The 14,899-nt window shown below is 35.5% G+C and overlaps 1 protein-coding gene across 3 annotated transcripts in view; it reads left to right on the forward strand.

The window, feature by feature from the left end:
• The window catches only part of LOC102854276 (REST corepressor 3-like), a 76,761-nt gene that overhangs the window by 42,620 nt on the left and 19,242 nt on the right, over positions 1–14,899 (forward strand). For all 3 annotated transcript variants that reach the window (XM_006887956.1, XM_006887958.1, XM_006887957.1), the window contains exons 8-9: positions 1,818–2,036; positions 12,119–12,196. In XM_006887956.1, coding sequence (XP_006888018.1) covers positions 1,818–2,036; positions 12,119–12,196 — 297 coding nt within the window. The remainder of the gene's footprint in view (positions 1–1,817; positions 2,037–12,118; positions 12,197–14,899) is intronic.

Genomic DNA, 14,899 nt, shown 5'->3' on the forward strand with positions numbered 1-14,899 from the left:
CCTAACAGCAGACTTTCCCATCGCAATATGTCTTTTAATTTCCTCGCTGCTGGTGCCAAGAGTGTTGATTGTGGAGCCAACATACACAAATCATTAAAAATTCCTGGAATGAAGAAATTCTTTAGATGTCAGAAATGATGAGAAAGCAGGAACCTAAGGGATAAAGGAGTATGTAGGAAATGGTATGGATTCAATGGATGACACATGTAGAGCAGAGAAGACAGGAGGACAAGGTGATTAAAAGGATCATGCCAATCTTACCAATGGCTGGGAGGAAAAGAAGAAAAATAAAATGTCTCCTCTGAGAATCCCTAACAACTCAACCTAACTATCAGGCTACATTCAGATTTGCAATCTGAAGGCCTGAAAAAAACCCCAAGCTGAAAGTGACTCAGGTGAATAATGTCTGCAGATACTCTCTAGGTGAGTACTTTCAGGTCAGTCTCAAAAATTTTCTACAAATAGTGTTCCAAGGAAAATTAGCTTACAATCAGACACTGCTAAGCATATAATGAAAGTCCCAAGAGTGAGAAGACAGCAGAATTAAATCTACAAAGTTCACAGACAGAACAATTAGATAAAAAAGAATAAAAGAAATGTATTATGCGTGTATAAAGAAATAAAAAGAATTGAAAATATGATAAAGGAAGAAACTATCAAAATTGACAGGGCCAGTCAGCAACATGAAAACAGATGAAGACTGAAATTGTCAATTATTTCATATTGCTTGGATCTACAATTAATACCCCTGGCACAAGCAGTCAGGAGATCTAAAGATCTATAGCACTGAGAAACTCTGCTATCAGGGACCTTTCCAAAGTGCTGAAGAGCAATGATGTCAGTCTACAGACGAAAGTACATCTGATTCAAGCCATAGTCTTGTCTTTCCAATCATCTGAAAGCTGGACAATGAGCAAGAATAGTAAGAGGAGAATCAATGTCTCTGAGCTGTTGTTTTCGAAAAGAGGCCTGAATATTGCATCATTGACTGCCAAGAGAACAAACAGCTATGTCTTGGAGATGTGAAACCACAGTGCTCCTTGGAGGTAAAGTGCCTCTTGGAGGAGAAGCATGTTGCTAGAGAGGGTCAGCTTTCGGTAATGAAGGTGAAAGGAAGACCCTGAATCAGATAGACTGACACAATGACTGGAGCAATGGCTTAAGCATGTCAGAGATGATGAAGATAGCACAGGATAGAACAAGGTTCAGATTTGTAAGAAAAAAGAAAAAAAAAGAGCACTTTATTCATAGGTAAAGAGACTTGATGTTTAGAAATGTTGTCAGGGTTAGGATAATTCTGCACTCTTTTTACCTTTAAAGGCATGGTTCCTTTCAACAACTCTAAAGTGAAAACGAAACTTTAATGTCTTTTTTTCCAACAACAAAATTGTGTGCCATAATTTGTCATTTGTACTTTTTTTCTTTTTACTTTCTTTCAAAACTTTGCATTATTAAGGTGTATTATTTTCCCCTCCTTATTGTGGAGAGAAAAATGTATCTTGACATAAACAGAATAGTTTAGATTCAGTTTATTTGTTTTTTATTCATGCATAGCCCTCTGCCTAGAAACTCATCATTTGATTGAGTGGATTAGTCAGAGATCCTTTCTAGTTAATATTGTTTGCTCTCCACATCCCACCCTCCCTCCCACGGGTGAGTGCTCTGTCTTGGTACATGTTTGGACTTATATGTAATGTAATTACTTAAAATTATTCGGATTAGTACAACAGATCCTCCCGCTAGTGTTCAGTTTGCACATTTGTGTTTTAAAAAACAAAGCCAATGAATGACCTGTTATTCTGTCTTTATTTTCTTAGGGTAACACTGAACAACCTGTACAAAGTAGCAAGATTGGCCTTGGAAGGAGAGAGTATCAGAGTCTACAGCATCGCCACCACTCTCAGCGCTCCAAGTGCCGCCCCCCTAAGGGCATGTACTTAACCCAAGAAGATGTGGTAGCTGTTTCCTGTAGTCCCAATGCAGCCAACACCATCCTGAGGCAACTGGACATGGAACTGATTTCTCTAAAACGTCAGGTATTTTATAAAAAGAATATATTTTTGTGATTCTGTCCATTTATGCTTATCTAATAGTACCTTGATTGAATTTAGTTATTTACCTGTTTTCTAAGCCCTCATTTACATAAGAGTTATTCTTTAAAATTTAGCTTATTTCCAAATGATGCATTTCTCTTTTAAATTTCAATCTAAGCACTATTAACTACCTGATCTTGGGGAAATTATAAAGCCTCTCTCCATTTCAAATGACAAGCAAAACTTCTTTTAATAATAATCTAGTTGTTGAAAAACATCTATGAGATAATCATCTCACTCCAGCAACAATAATAGCAAAAGTTCAGCAGGGCAGCAAACAACAAATGCTGGCAAGGTGGTGGAGAGATCTGAACTCTCATTCACTAGTGGGAATGTAAAATGGTGCAGCCACTATGGAAGATGCTTTTTCAAAAAGTTAGAAATGGAAATACCATTGAACCCAGCAGTTCCACTCCTGGGAATACACTCTAAAGAAACCAGTGGCATGACTCAAACAAATGTATGCATACCCATATTTATTGCTGTGTTATTCACAAAATAAAAAAAGAGATGGAAACAACCCAAGTGCCCATCAAAAAATGAATGGGTAGAAAAACTATGGTACATTCACACAATGAAATATTATGCAACATTGAAAAACAATGAACTTGTAAAACATGACACAACATGTGAAAGCCTAGAGGGCATTGTGCTGAGTGAAATATGTCAGTCACAAAATGACAAATACTGTGTAACACCGCTGTCATAAAATAGGACAGACATGAAGGGGTTGGGGAGAGAATAAAAAAAGAATGAGTAGATAATGAACACGACGTTAGATCAGATGAGGGGGAAAACTGTCTTAAAGGAATATATGATTAGGCATTATGAATATGACAGTAATCTGGAACAAGGAGTGCATGCATTATGGGGAGGCCTGGGGAGACAGAGAAGGAGAGGGGTCAAGAAAATGTGTAACAATGGGGGGAAAAAATTAAAACATTCAGTGTTTAAAAAAAAAGAAAAATTGTTGAGAATTATCTGAGATGATATATGTAAAGTGTTTAACAGTGTTTATTAACTCATTGTGAATGCTGATCATCATTTTTTAGTAATACTACTAGTACTGTTAAAAGAATGTCATCATCATAATCAGGTAGGTTTACATTAATAGAGTCAGGATCAAGAGTCTGTGGACCTAAATTCTAATCCTGATTACAACATTTTCTTGTTATATAACCTTAGAGAACCTGTTTAGTTTTTCCAGAAAATGCTTTAGGAGAAATTAAGTGAGCTAATATAAAGTGAATGCTTAAAATAATGCCTGGTAGTACAGACCACAGGGTCAATCAGTCTTTTCCTGTTATTTAGTTAGTTGTTTTTGGCGATTGTTTTTTTTCTTGCTGTTGTTATATTTTTTTCTATTCCTTAAGTCTAGGTATTCTTTTTTTTTTGCTTATGTTAACCAGCCCCAGATGATATACCTGTAGTTTCTCATTCTACTTCTGAAGATGTGACATTTCACCTGAGCTCCATAGCTGTCTCTATAGATACTTCTGAGATATCTCTTTCCTGAAGGAGACTTCTGATCTCTGTTTCCAATCAGTTGAAATATCGAAATCATCTTTGACTTCTCTTTTTCCATTGTCTAACACAAACACAAAAACATTGTCTAACCTAACACAAACCCAAGTAGTTAACCAAATTATATTAAGTTTTAACTCAGAAATTTCCTTTATCTCAATTCCCTCATCTTTATCCTATCAGTAGTAGCCATATTTGCTCCATTTTATTACTGAACCCAGGATGCTTCTTGGAGGCAAGGATTTTGAGGCTTTTTCTGACATACTTTGGACATATTGCAAGGCGGGACCAGTCCTTGGAGGGAACACCATGCTTGGAAGTTTAGAGAAAGAGAGGAAGGCCATCGATGAGATGGATTGATTCAGTGACTGGGCTGATGAGGGTAGGTGTTTCAAAGACAGTTGGCACAGGATAGAACAGATTTCAGGGCTGTTGTATATGGGGTAGCCACGAGTTGTTAGCAACTCGACGGCACATAACAACACTTTTTAACAGACTGACAGTAACTGTCTTGTTGATTCTTCTTTGTGTACACTTCTCTCCAGTTTCATGTTAATATGGTTGCCATTGTGCTTTAAAAACATTGGGGGATCATTAACTTAAAGCTGTTCATTCATTTCTGCTTGCCTTTAGCAGATTACAGCATAGATAGTCAGGAATCCATCATGCAAGATTTACAGGAAATCTTTGTTAAGAAAGCTAAATTTCATCTCAAGTTAAAAAATCAAAGACTTCAAAAGCAGTATAATAACCATATTTCTATTTTCCAGCTATATTTCTTTACATTTTTTTACTAGTTCTAAGGATTATAATTTTTTTACTAGTTGTTCTGAGGATTATAATTTAACATAGCCATTCAATATCATCAAATCAATTCTAGTTTATAAATGACCTTATAAGACAGAGTAGAACTTCCATGTAGGGTTCCCAAAACTGTAGTCTTTGCAGAAGCATACTACCACATCATTTTCCCATAGTGCAGATGGTAGATTTGAACCCCAGATCAGATTGGTTACAATGAACTGTGTAACCAAAATTCCTCCCTACAACAGTGTAGTGAGAATTAATATTATACCACATCTTATAAAAGATAAGAATCAGATAACGTAGAACTGAGAGCTTCTCTGTAACCAAATATGTTCCAGTTACTCTCTTTCCCTTGACCCTGGTTAATTACTCAAACTGTTGCTGTGTTTCTCTTTTCTTCTCCATCAAAATTCCTAAATAAATAAACCGCATTTACTTTCTTACCAACATTTGTTCATTGACCATACACTCACTCCAATCCCACTTAAAAAAACTAATGATTGTTTATTAAGAAAATACCTTCTTTTTTTAAAATTTATTTTAACGAAAGTTTACAGAGTTTAGATTTCCATTCATTCATTGCACACTTTTCTCCCTGCACACCCTCCCTCCCAATTTGCTTTTCTCTTTGAAAAATAAAATAATAAATAAAAAATTATTTCATTGTTACACAAACACCATCACCACCACCCACCCTCTCACCCCCACCCCTCAGTCCACTCCACTATGCAGCTTTCATTCTGGACTCTTGTCATAACAATAATACCTAATCCTGTATTCCTCCTAAACAGTTCTTTCTCTCATATGTTTCAATACAGTATATAGATTACCTTCTTAAGAGCAAACTGCTTTATTCTTCTTAGTTCTGATTGTACTTAACTACTCAATATTTGGCCCTGTTAACTATTTTTCCCAAATTGGAAATCCTTTCCTTTATTTCCCTGACACTAAATGATCCTTAGGGAACTTTGGTGAATTAGTAGTAAGGAGTTGCTCTGCCAATCCAAATACACGTGCTTTGAATCCACCGGCTTCTTCACAGGAGAAAGATGAATCATCTCTTCCCAGTCAGTTTACCGCCTCTGAAAATCTGCTGGAGAGTCAGCTGTGTACCAGTTCAACTCGATGGTACTCAACAACAATAGAGGTTCTTTAAATATGTTGTTGTTGTTGTGTGCCATAAAGTTGACAACTACACATAGCTATCCTGTGAACAACAGATGGGAACCTTGCCCATCTTGCACCATCCTCACGACCTCCCACATGTTCAACCCTATTAGTACAGCCACTGTATTCACTCTTATTCAGGGTCTTCATCTCGTCCACCTTTCCCAGTATGGTGTCTTATTCCAAGGACTGGCCCTTCCTGAAAATATGCCCAGAGTATGTGAGGTGAAGTTTCAATAGCTCTGCCTCTAAGGAGCACCCTGGTTGCATTTCCTCCAAGACAGACTTGTTTATTCTTTGGCCATCTATAGAATATTCAGTACATTTGATGAAACACTTTTAGTCTTTAATCAAACCATGACTGTTACACAGGACTCCCATTTTCTTCATGATAACACGCCCTCTCATTTGAGAACTTCTGCAAAATTTTGCTTATAATATTTATAAAGTGCTCTTCTAGTTTGAACATTCTCAATATTACTCTTCCACCTTTGAACTATTTTTATTGACTTTAAAAGGAAGACTTTTTTTAAAAGAAATGAAAGGAAAACTTTTTTTAAAAAATTATTTTTTTTTGTTAATTTCCACTGTGAAAACATACACCACTTCAAGTTTCTAAAGATGCATCTCCCTGACTTGAGGGCATTCTTGAAGTTGTCATCCATTCTCTCTCATTTTCTGAGCTTTTCTATCACCCCCTCATAGACATAATGTCATAGCCCTCTGAGGTTCCTATCTAATTTTTAACTTACTATTACCAATCTCATCCCATATAGATATATCTTAAAAGAATATAATGCTCATGGCAAACATTCAGAAGATACTTTGGATTTAAAGATTATGCTAAGCAATAGTTTTGGGAAGGTAACACCAGTTTTCCTAGCCACAGAATGTTTAGATTCCATAGAAATTTGGGGAATTCTGGTCTACATTTTCCCCCTTTAGGTCAGGATTTTTCAATACAGTTTTTCCTTACAATGCTGTCTGGGCACCATCTAGATTTCATGTCGCAGTAAAGGAGGCAGTTATCCATGCTTTTCATTTCCTCCTACTCTTGACTCTTTCCTGTTTTGCTTCAGGTGAATAAAGACTAATTGTTGTATCTTAAAGGACTTTCTGCAAGCTTTTTTTGTTTGTTATGTTTTTTTATTTTAAATTTTTTTAAGATCATCTGAATTATGTTTGTTGACTTCATTCTTGAACCCTTATCCATTTCTTTTTTTTTTTTTCATTAATTTTAGTGAAAGTTTATGGAGACTTTGGATTTCTGTTCACTCATTGTTGCACTTTTCTCCCTGCCCAACCTCTCTTCCAGTTCACATTTCTCTTTGAAAAGTAAAAGAAAAATTCTTTCATTGTTATACAGTCCCTTCCCCAAAGTCCACTCCAATATGCAGCCTTCGTTCTGGACTCCTGTCGTGACAATAATACCTAATTATATATCCTTTTTAAACAGTTCTCTCCATCTGTTTCAATGCAGTATACCTAATTTATCCCATCTTTCTCATTCTCCCTTCAACCTTGATGTCAGTCCTGTTTTACAACAGTGGCACTATGCAATATTTGTCCTTTTTTTTTTTTTTTAAACATACTTCACGGAACTTTAATCCTAGTTAGAGAGACAACACATATGTAGAGTTTTGGATGGTGAGAAGTATAAAAATGGGATAAAAGGAATAGGGATTAAACAAAATGCTTGCTATTTCTTGTCAGAAAAAGTCTCACAAACAATGTGCGAACTTGAACAGAGCTTGGAAAAAGTGAAGAAGCTGAGAGACAAGTTGGAATCTGAGGGGAGTTGCCCAAACTGAGAGAAAGGAAAGTGCTAAGCTGGAGGCAATTAAGCACGTTCTAGTCCCCCCTCTGTTTATCTTATTTTTCTCTTCATTCTGCCTCTTATTTAATATTTGTCCTTTTGTGGCTGAAATATTTCACTCAGCATGTCCTCCAGGGTCACCCATTTTATATAATATTTCAGGAGTTCCTTGTTTTTCAGTGCAGCAAAGTATTCTGTTGTGAATGTACCACAGCTTCTCTATCCATTCGTTTGTTGATGGGCACTTAGGTTGTTTCCAACCCTTTGCTATTGTGAACAAAGCCACGATAAACATGGGTATGCATATGTACTTGGGTGCTGGTTATGTTTTCTTTTGGGTATATTCCCTGTCTCTGTCCTGTGCCAGTGGCACTGCCTCTGACACACCCATCCCAATTACCCCAGTCACTGAATCAATCCACCTCATAGAGGGTCTTCCCCTCTTGTGCCGTCCCTCCACCCTCCCAAGCATGATATCCCTCTCCAAGGACCTGTCCCTCCTTACAACATGTCCAAAGTATGTCAGACGAATTCCCAGAATCCTTGTTGTACGTAGGGTCATTATGAGTCGCAAGCAACTCGACGTTACATAACAAACAACAACAGCATATTCCCAGTAGTGGAATTGCTGGGTCAAATGGTATTTTTATTTCCAACTTTTAGAGAAAGCGCCACCATACAGATGTCCATAATGGTTACACCAGTTTACACTCCCACCAATGGTGAGTAAGGGTTCAAGTTTCTCCACAACCTCACCAGCATTTGTTGTTTGCTATTCTGATAAATTTTGCTATTCTGACTGGGGTGAGATGATATCTCAGTTGTCTCTCAGAGCTAGGGATTTTGAACATTTCTTCATGTGTTTGTTGGCCATCTGAATGTCTTCTTTGGTGACGTGTCTGTTCATATCCTGTGCCCCCTTTTCAATTGGGTTGTTTAACTTGTTATGGCGCTTGAGTATTTTATAAATTCTAGATATAGGTCCCTTATCTGACATGTCATTACCAAATATTTATTTTCCCCAGTCTATGGCTTCCCTTTTTACCCTGTTGGAGAAGGTTTTGGATGTGCATAGGGATTTGATTCTTAGAAGGTCCCATTCATCTATTTTATCCTTTTCTGGTTGTAGATTTTTCCAGGATGTGAGGAAGACTGTTTATGTGGTAGATTAGGACTTCTAGAGTTCTTCCAAGCTTTTCTTTAATGAAGTTTATAGTCTTTGGTTTTAGTCCTAGGTCCATGATCCAGCTAGAGTTGGTTTTTCTAGAGTATGGAGTGAAGTGTGGATCTTGCTTGAATCTTCTGCAGATGGTTTTCCAATTTTGCCAACACCATTTTTTAAAAAGGCTATAATTTCACCACTTAACTGAGTTTATCTCTTTGTCAAAAATCAGTTGACCATAGGTACATGGGCTGATTTCTGGATCCTCAATTCTATTCCATTGATCTGTGTGTCTGTCATTGTACCAGTACCACGCTGTCTTGACCACCACGGCAGTCCAGTAGGACTTGAAATCAGGGAGTGAGATGCCTCCTAGCTTGTTTCTGTTTTGAAGGAGTGCTTTGCTTATTTGTGGCTTCTTTCCACTCCAGAACTAGAAAATAAAATAGGAGCACTGTGAGTATTTAGGGTACATAGGGTACAGATAATTTTTCCCAGAATATTTTAAAGAACAAACTTTTTTTTTACATACATAAAACTTACTGGTGCTTTATCCAGATCATGGTCTTCACAATTACGTGCTATGCATGATAGACCCGGATAGTGACTAAGAATGATAGAAGAAGAATCGATACCTTTGAGTTTGGAGTTTTAGAAAAGAGTATTGAATATACCATGGACTGCTAGAGAACAAACAGGTCCCTCTTGGAGAGGGTGAAACCAGGCTGCTCCTTGCTCACAAGCAAGGATTTTGAAGCTTTGGGCATGTTACAAGGAGGGACCAGTCCTTAGAGAGGGACATCATTCTTGGAAGGGGGGGACAGCAGAAGAGAGGAAGATCTTGGATGAGATAGATTGACTCAGTGACTGGGGTAATGAAGGTAGGTGTGTCGCGGCAATAAAATTGGCTCAAGATAGAGCAGGGTTCAGAGCTGTTGTACTTAGGGTTACTATGAGTTGGAGTTGATTTGACTACACATAACAACATGCTGGAAGTAATTACATTAATTTTCTGCAACCCAATCTTTAATCAATATCCTTTTTCTGTGACTGTAAATTGAAACTCCATACCTCATAAACAGTTGTCCCCCCTAACTCTCTATCTCTCTGTCTTACCTTCAATAACCACTACCTCATAAACAGTTGTCCCCCCCTAACTCTCTCTCTCTCTTACCTTCAGTAACCACTAATAAACTTTGGATTATATATTTACCTTTTCTTGTGGTTTTCTGTTAATGAAATGTAAATGTCTTTGGTGATTGACATTTCAAAGTATTTTAATATTAGTCTTTTGTGATTTACTTATTCCACTGAGCATATGGATATTTATGTTTATGTTAAATGGATGAGGACTTCATATCTTTGTCCAAGTACCATTGTGTGTATCAACCACCTTTGTTTAGCCATTCATCCATTAGAGCTTTTAGGCTGTTTCTAGCTTTTGACTATTTTGAACAGTGCTAAAGTGAACATGCATGTACAGTTATCTGAATCTCTCCTTTCAAAAGAGCATATACCTCAAAACAGAATTGCTGCATCATATGGTAGTTCTATTTTTAGTTTCTTCAGGAGCCACCATGCAGTTTTACTAGAACAGCTAGACCGTTTAAGAATTCCATTTCTCATTCTTCCCAACATTTGTTATTAAAAGAAATGTTTTAAATAAAAGAATATTTAAGCTGCTTTCTTGACATTGTAAAGGTTTGCATTCATCCTATAAATTCTCCTAAGTATTCGTTACTATTACTATTCATTACTCTATTTTTCTTTGTCAGACATCATTACTTTTCTATCTCAAAGTGCATCTCAAATACAGTGCTTTTCCAACTTCATTTAGATCTGTTTTTCTTCTTACATTTTTTTATTTAGGTAAATGCCACCATATGTATTTAGATACTAACGCAGTGTTATTAATACTTGAGTTTTCAGCTTCAAGTGTATTCTTTATTCATTTCTTTAATTCTACACAATCACATGTACAACTCATTGCTGTCTCTTTGGAACCAACTCATTGCTATCTATTTGGAACCAACTTCTAGCTGACCCTCCAGGATTTTTCAGAAGCCATAAATCACCTAGGAAGAGATTGCCAGTCAGATTAGAATTGCCTTTCTTTGGTTTAACAGTGCAACCCCTTACCCACTATGCCACCAAAGCTCAAAGTGTTTACTAAGACATATTAATGTTGCTTCTTTTTACTTGTCTCTATACAGCAGCACTACTAGTTCATTCCTATTTCAGTTAAAGTCCTCAACATAGCTCTGACTCAGGTGTTGTTGCTTATTCGTCCTTAATTCTCGACAATCAAGTGTTTCCTAAGATATCTTAAGGTTGCTTCTTTAAACAGTCTTCTATAAAACCACTGCTTCTTCATTCCCATTGTAATTAAAGTCCTCAACACACCTTAGCTAGATTGTTAAATTCCTTTTTATCCTCTTCTGTTATATTTTGTTCTCTGCATTATTATTGGAATGATCTTTATAAAAGATAAATAAATGGCCATCTTGTTCCCTTGCTTAAAAAATCTTAAAATCTTTTGGGGAAATATAAACCTTCAAGCTGAATTTTTACCCACTCTTTAGGACCATCCTGGCTTCCTAAATGCTAGTCTGCTTGGAAATTATTCCCTAACTCAGATGTTGTTTGCCTGCCTTGTCCCTACGGATCCTTTAAGCTCAATTTAGTTCTCATCTTTGGAACACCTTTCCCAGTCTTCATCATCACCTGCTCACTAACACATACACATCACGTGTTTTCTCTCGTTCTTTATTCTCTGTATCTCAGTGCAGAGAACATCTCAGTGTTTTGGCATTTATCACACTTTTTATTATTTTTTTATTTGAATGAAGGTTTATAAATCTTTGGTTTTCATCCAATCATTCATAGATACTTTGTTTTATAATATTAATCAGCATTGATTAATGTAATTAGTTATGTCTTATCATCTCCTTATTGTGTATTGCCTTCCCCTTCTTCACCAGCTTATTAATTTTTACTTCCATTTCCATTTCCCTCCTGCTAAATCTCCAAGGTTAATTTTGTAATAAATTGATTCATTATTAACCTTTTATAATAGTGGTTAAGTATTTTGTTGTTGTTGTTTTTTCTGTGGCATTTTAAGATGGTGACTTTTAAAGAACATATATATTTTTACCTACTTTATGGGGTTGTATTTTACAGAACAAATTTTTACCTACTTTATGGTGTTGTTTGGGGATTGATTTATTATATATAAAGCACTGAAAATGATGTTTTGTATATAAGCAAAAGATAGTAGCTACCATCATTAGTATTATTAGAATAGATGTTATTTGATCAAAGCATTTTGGTTTTGAGACATAATAACCTGTAACTTAGGTTCTTAGTCTATTAGCTGATGTGTCTATTGGTTAAAGAAGTAGTGTATCATACCCTCAAGTATGTTAAATTTATCTGTCTTTTGAAAATAAAATTTACGAAGGTTGTAGTTCCCCTTTACGTGTATTAAAAACTCTTTAACATTTATCTAAGTAAGTTATTTGATTCACATTTAGGGTTATTTTTTTAAAGGTTCAGAATGCTAAGCAAGTAAACAGTGCACTTAAACAGAAAATGGAAGGTGGAATTGAAGAATTCAAACCTCCTGAGGTATGTTATTGAAGAATACATGTGACTAAGTGGTAAAAGCTTGTTGTCTTTTCCAGTGTTCAATTTGGTCAGTTATACGTGTTATTAATACATTTAAAAATTTATATTATAGGTCATTTGCTAGATTTTTTTTGTCATTTAAGATAAAGTTCATCTTTTCCAAATTTATGATTTTGTGCTTAAGATAAATATTTTTTTAACTGACCTTAGCATTTTACATTAATAGAGTAATTAGGGAATACAATTCTAAGAGTAGGCACGGTGCATGTAAAACTAGAAGGTCATCAGATAAGCAAACCGTTTTGTCTTGACAGTAGGTTTGTGCTAAGCCTTTTCCTGCTGCTGTAAATGGAAAAGACCACTAGAGCAGGAGCTCATCTTAACAATTTTAACAAATTTTTATTTTAAGATATTTTTTTGTTTTGTTCAGAATTCCAGTTAGGATTTTGGTATGTGGACTAACATCCATGTTCGTATATTCTTGAAAATATATATAAAGTCTGTAAACTAGATAAAGATTGACCACTTCTCAGGTTTTACTTGTATCTTACATGAAACTTAAATTTTTTTTAATATTTATGGTCATATAGTATATTAAATCAAGTCTTTTCATAGAAACTTCTATAATGAAATCTTCTCTCTTTTTTTATTTTCATATTCTGGGTTATATGTAATGGTCTATTATCATATTTGGTGGTAATGGGACTTTTTTTCTCAAATCATAGGTTGATTGAAATATCTAAAAATGAAAAACGTGGGGGGTCTAGGGAGAAGCAGAAGAAAATTACCTCAGAAATAAGGCTCCATATGTGTTCTTAGTTATTAAAATCTTTCATTAAGGAAGAATCATTACGAAGGAAGTTGTTTTATTTTGAATAATCTCTTTCAAGAAGATTAAGTAATAAAAAAGAATGAAAAATATGTAGATTGATATCATACTAAGCCTACAAGTAAATGAATATTTAAGGACAATGTAATATAAAGATACTATTTTATTTTTGTTATTATTGTAACAAAATTTTAAGTATTTTATTTTAAATACAAATATAAGCAAATATGCCTATAATCACATACTTTTTAAACTAAAATCAGTATATACTATAAAGACATCGGAATACAAAAAAAAGCAGCAATTTCTAGGAAAATGAATTTTAACCAGAATTGTCTCAAAAAGAAAGAATAATATATATAACTATAAATTATAGATTCTTTTCTCATAAGAAACATGAAGCTCAGTCAGTTTTTTTTTTTTAAAAGTCTGCCAAATGTTCAAGGAAAGGATATTCTTAATCTTTAAAAACATATTCTGGAAAATTGCAGGATAGTCTCACTATGAAAAGTAGGACATGAAAGTGCTTTGTAACTTTCCCATATAAGATCTCATTTCAGCTTCACATACTTTAGAGAAATAGAGCAGATACTGTTATTTAACAGGGGTGGGAAAACTAACCACAAATCAGAGACTTGGAGAGCTTAACAGACTAATAAATGGCCCAACTCTGGCTAGGTTTCACACTTTTAGAGTTCTGGCTGGGAGATTACATTAGTATGTATCATGCTGCCTCTGACTTTGAGACTGATATAATAGAATTGGTATGTTAGAGTCTTACATTTTAATGGGGATATTGGATGAGAAGGGAGCTCTGGTGGCGTGGCCCGTGGTGAGGTGCACTGCCAACCTAAAAGTGACACCTCTCTGGTGGTTTAAATTCACCAGTGGCTCTCGGGAGAAAGCTGGACAATTTGCCCTTCTTACAGTTTACAAGCAGGGTTGCTATGAGGTGGAACTGACTTGAGGCTAGTGAATTTGCTTTATTATTGGGTTAGAAGTTACCAAATAATTAGTACATGTTTTCATTTGTTGTGAAAATAATGATTAAAAAAAAACCCCAACAGTCTTACTGTTCTGCCATCCATGTATTGGTGCTAGAATATTACTTTGAGATTGATTTCATATGAACTCTTGTGACTTGCACCGCATATATATGCTTAATAATCTAGAAAATGCCTAGATTATATTTTATTTCTCATATTACTATTATTGAAAAAGCTGAGTCATTTCCACAAGTATTTATTGATTGCCTAAGTCATAAAAGCAGGAGTGGCATCCTCTTCCTAAACAACATGCCTCTGGAAACTCTATGAACTTTGAGAAATGACAATAGTTATAGAAAGGCTCCAGGCCTTTTGTTCATAGGGTCGCTATGAGTCATGCTCAACTCAACCGCAGTCAACAAGAAGAAGTCATAAAATACGGTGTACTGTTAGATGCCATGTTAGGAGCTGTGAGAAGTGGCGAACATAAAGATGGCTAAGATGTAACTATTCCCATCTGTTTATTTTAAAAATAAGTCAATCTGGTAAAAATGTTATGGTAGAATTTTAAGTTAGCTGCTAAAAGAAAACAGATTAGCATTGTTCTTCTAGCTAGGATAATTAGGGAAGACTTCTCAAAAGGGAATACTATTTGTGGAGGGATAATAGCAGTTTAATGTTGAATAGTAAATTCAAGATTCCTAATCAAGTGAGAAAATCAAAAGCGCTTTTAAAAATCATTAAGCAGTTATTTCCTGCCTACATTTTACATGCTCATGATTATGCTCCTCGTAGAGCCCAGCCTCTCAGATAATCTGCTCTGCATACATGTTGAAAAGGTATGGAGACAGGATGCATCCCTGGCGTACACCCTTCCCAATTTTGAAC

Source organism: Elephantulus edwardii, unplaced genomic scaffold, assembly GCF_000299155.1.
Source record: "Elephantulus edwardii isolate Elephantulus edwardi_28Jun2011 unplaced genomic scaffold, EleEdw1.0 scaffold00063, whole genome shotgun sequence".
Taxonomy (NCBI): Eukaryota; Metazoa; Chordata; class Mammalia; order Macroscelidea; family Macroscelididae; genus Elephantulus; species Elephantulus edwardii.